Source organism: Protopterus annectens, chromosome 4.part1 (assembly GCF_019279795.1).
Source record: "Protopterus annectens isolate FY-2018-M chromosome 4.part1, PAN1.0, whole genome shotgun sequence".
NCBI lineage: Eukaryota > Metazoa > Chordata > Ceratodontiformes > Protopteridae > Protopterus > Protopterus annectens.
In genome coordinates this window covers 610,829,177-610,833,756 of record NC_056734.1, presented here as the reverse complement: position 1 = coordinate 610,833,756, position 4,580 = coordinate 610,829,177, and the positions used below count along the sequence as shown (strand labels likewise).

The window sequence follows — 4,580 nt, the reverse complement described above, 5'->3', positions numbered from 1 at the left end:
ATATTGTGCAGCTTAAGGGAATTTGTTAACTTATAGCATCCAGAAGTCTGCACATCATAGTCCATATTTCCTCATTCTTTTGGTTAAGCTTTACTATTAGGCTCCTGTAGCTGATGGAGAAGGAAAAAAAAACAGCAAAGGTAAACTTCACAGATACATTTTTTAGTCCCATCAAGCAGCCAGTGCCTTAACAGAGGAGATTGTAGAACTTACTGTAAAGTCACACTGTTTGAAACAGGTCTGTTTTGTTAGCAAACTGTGAACAATAAAAGGATTTTGTGCATCAAATGTATGCCTACACTGGATGATCTGGTGCTACTTCTATGCTCCTATTTTATGTCCACAGTGCAGACCATCTTAGCCATCAGTGGACTGGGAAGGGAAAAAGGAAAGTCAGAATGGAGGTAGCAGACAACAGCATCACATATACTGTTCTACATACCATGGCATTGTATTAAGCCTTAGCCCACAGTGTGGTGATGTTTACTGTAAAGTTGGGCAGGCAGTGAGACTTGGTCTTTAAAGATATGACTGCACTGGGACCTAGTGTAGTCCTGTCTTTCTGGTCATCCTGCATACCCACTGCAGCAATGACTGCATGCCCAAGCTTCCAACATGGTTTAAAGGATGATTCTTTCTAAAGTACTACAGTTCCTCCTCACCTTGATAGACACACCCATTCTCTCTACCTCTCCATCATTTACCCAGGTCACCAATCAATTCCATAGTCAGGGTTTTAATTCTCTTGGCCAAAGAAGATTTATTTTTAAAAAGTCTGCGTACAACATTTCCCTGTGCTATGAAAAATACTGGTGATTTAGCCAGTTCCATTGCAAAGTGGGTTAAATCTCTGAGTAGGTTATAGGCCACCTGAGTTTGAATAATGGCTCCAGTGCATGTAGAAGCTTTCAGAGGAGGGTGGCAGTGAGGGGCAGCTGTTGGTTCACCCAACCTCGGAGGATGGTGATTTCTAGGTTCCAAAAAAATAAGTAAAATAATTGGCAACCAACATTCATATCAGAGAAACCTTGCTATACATGTTTTATTCCAAGGAAGAAAACAGATTCTGGAAATAAGTACGCCTTATAGTGAGGCATCAGCACGAATAATATCAGTTTACCAGCACAGAAAAGGGTATTCAAATAGCAAAAGATTTCATATGCTCCTTCATTACTTTTATGAGCTATCCTAATTCAGCAGAACATACTACACTGTCTTTACAGTACAAGTGTTGAGTCGGTCTTCTAATTCAAAAAGCAGGTTATATGGAACAATACAATGACCCCCACTATTTACTGAAGGACAAAGCCAGACTACTTTACGAAACACCATTTTTCTGTCTTATGTTTAAAATTCACAGTTCTTCAAATGAGACATTTACCAATTAAAGAGAAGTGCACCTCTGGAAGTGAGTGGATATATTTTTATCACAGCAGTGACACATGACACTGAATTAACAAATCAGTAAAACCAAATGAAATGGCACTTGGCAGTTGGCCATAGACATGGTTGGTGGACTATCCATCCATTCACTACCTGCTTTTCCCATTTTTTCACGTAGTGCTGAGGTGTCGTATAACAGTGGCTATCATGTAGAGCCAGTGATCTCACCTCAGGTTGTTCTTCTGTACCACATACATGCCCACACTTACATCCAATTTACAGTGTCCTATCCACCTACATGTCTTTGTAATGTGTGAGGAAACAAGAGAATATATCCTGTTAATGACCTGTTCCATATAGCACAGTGGTACAAATAAAATGTACGTTTTGGATTTCAGAATTCTAACCTAGAATTAGTTGATAATATAGTATTGTTTACCTGTGTTATCTCTCCATAGTTATGCACATACTTAAAGTGTTTAGTAGGTAGACATGTCAGTATTCTCTGTTACTAGAAATGTGTATAGACCTTAGTCTATATATGTAAAACTGATGTATTACGAACTCTGCATGTATTACACTGTATCTATTTGTTACTTCTCTGGTGTAATGTTTTGGTATTTTGTACAATTGTCCTGTTTAAATGTGGAGCTTTTTTCCAGGGCCTCTGCTGAAAAAGGAACTATATCCAGTCGGACCTTCCGGAAACAAACGTAAGATAAATAAATAAGTAAATAAATAAATAATTGTCATAATGCAGTTTTTTTAATTCATTGAAATTTAACACATTCTGTCAGATTTCACGATGATGACATTCAATGCCTTTATCAGCAATGTATACTTGAATATGACCAGAAATTTGGCTGAAGTCAGTCTTAATCAACATTAACTTTCTTGGGTGGTGTAAGCCAGGGAACCTTGTTGGCTAGGCTTACTTAGGCCCTTGGGCCGATAGCCTAGTACCTACCTATGAACCTATGAGCCTATGAGCATGAACATGACATTAAAGTGTGAAGCTGCAGAAACAAAAGAATTTTTTGAAAAAAAAAAAACTTTCAAGGCTTCATTTGTTAAAGCAACATCAGAATGCACATTTCTCTATTATGTTTTTTTTAATAATTTTATAAGTTTATTATTTTCTCCATAACATTTTCTGTGATAACATTCATTTTTAGTATTACAGTCTTCTTTCTTTATATAACACATTATTTATGCTAAAAGAATAACATTTTAAACTTAAAATAATATCTAAAATACTGGATGAAATAAATGATCAATAGCACATAATGCAGATTATTAATACTATCTGGTATAAATCACAGTTACAGAAGCAGAATAAAATCTGTTGCACTGCTTTACTGCAAAGCTTTGAGATGATACTTAAACGCACATTGAAGGTTTTTCAAATTATTTAAATGGAATAGATAATGAAAGTGGGGGTAGCAATTCTTCTTCCAACTGGCCACAATGTGATGAGTCTTTAAGGACGATGATACAGCACTCTGCATCTTTTCTAATATATGGTTGCATACAAAACTAAAAAGAACATTAAGAAATCTATTTTATGCATCCTAATATGAGAACCAATTGTTTCCTGGAAGATAAAAAGTAAATGATAAGGTTTTGTTTCACAATAACAGCCATGTGCACATGCTGGAATCAGTGCCAACATACTACACTGTAATGACAGCCTTTTAAAATACACATACCATTGGTCTTGTTAGCTGGTAATCTTTATTTTCACCACAAAGCAACAGTACTACCAGGGGCATGGAGAAATCCTTCGATCAAGGCTGGTACCACACATGCATACAGGCCAGGATAATATGCTATTCACTTATCTTTTAGCCATGTAACAGCCCAGTACAATGTTTATTTATGTATTTGGAACTGGGGTGCTACAAATAAATCAAGGGGTATTGTTTTAATCCTGTTTTGTGAAGTTACATATTTTCTGCATAATGACATTATGTTTCAGTTTTATGGGGATGTAATGTCATACAAGCTGCCACCTTTCAGTACACTAAAACTTGAATTTGTGCATACATACATCTTCCCTAAAACAAATCATGAAAGAATGCCATCATTTAATGAGATGTTGTACACATGCTGAGAATACTATACATACTGAGGAAAAAAAATTCAGAAATATACTGTTAAGGAGTATCGGGATCATATCCACAAAGGTAGGCAAAAGGGAAGACTCCATGGCCCAAGCAGTTTTTATCTGACATCTAAATGTGTTTCAAGATGTTTTAGTTCTCAAATTACTGCTTTCCAAAATGTACTAAATAAATGGAATATGGCTGCTCTGCCTTCCAATTTTCCTTAACACATTATTGTTGTTCTTCTGTCACAGAATCCCTATGCAGCATGTTAAAGGACCCAAGGCAGTCCTTTGGATTTTTAAGTTGTATTGTTTTACTGAAATTCATAAAGCAGAACCAGAGTGAGGCAGAATTAGCAGATGCGCCCAAGTAATGAAAGAGCTTATCAAAAAGAACAAAAAGCTTATTCTTCATATTTGCAGCATAGCAGCAGATTCCATCAGAATGTAGGTACTTTAATAATATGTATCCATAAGTGCTGTGTCATACTTTATGTGTTACAGCTGATCGTCCAAGCATATGCCATTCATTTCTTTCCTATATTATTTTCCCACTTATACTCTCCTAAGCTCCCATTCTGAAGACCAAGATTTCCCATTAAAATATTAACTCAGTATTCACTCAGCCATCATCAGATGCAAACTCTTGAGAAAGATCATCAGAAAGGCTGGTTTTGTGAATACGTCCATCACTCTTCATGCTATTAAATGTCTTTTTAAAGGCCTCCTTCATGGTATGGGCAAGCCTTTTGGCTTCAAGCTTGGTCTCACATTCCACAGCATGGCAGTCCATCTGGTAAGTCAGGTCATCATTGATTTCACGATAAATCCAAGCAAAGATGTTTGGGTTAATTTCATGATCGGCAGTGCAATAGGCAATACGGGCTACGTGGAATGTATCCATGTGAACAGTGGCCTCACCTTTAACATCTAGGTGGCGAAGGCGGACCTGAAAAGGGTGTATCTCTAACATTCCATGTGCAGGTGTGCTGTCCTTTTGGGTTAATTCATGCTTCTCCCATAATTCATTCACAGGTTTTTCTGTGCATCCGGACAGAAACTGTAATCCTGTTATTGAAACCTTTCCCAA

The 4,580-nt window shown here is 36.9% G+C and overlaps 1 protein-coding gene across 4 annotated transcripts in view; it reads right to left on the bottom strand.

Annotated features, from left to right (window-relative positions):
• Positions 1-2,484: 2,484 nt before the first annotated feature.
• Positions 2,485-4,580, bottom strand: part of PID1 (phosphotyrosine interaction domain containing 1) — a 523,618-nt gene continuing 521,522 nt past the window's right edge. For all 4 annotated transcript variants that reach the window (XM_044070416.1, XM_044070413.1, XM_044070414.1 and 1 more), the window contains one exon: positions 2,485-4,580. This exon is cut by the window's right edge and continues 9 nt beyond it. In XM_044070416.1, coding sequence (XP_043926351.1) covers positions 4,113-4,580 — 468 coding nt within the window. In that variant the 3' untranslated portion in view covers positions 2,485-4,112.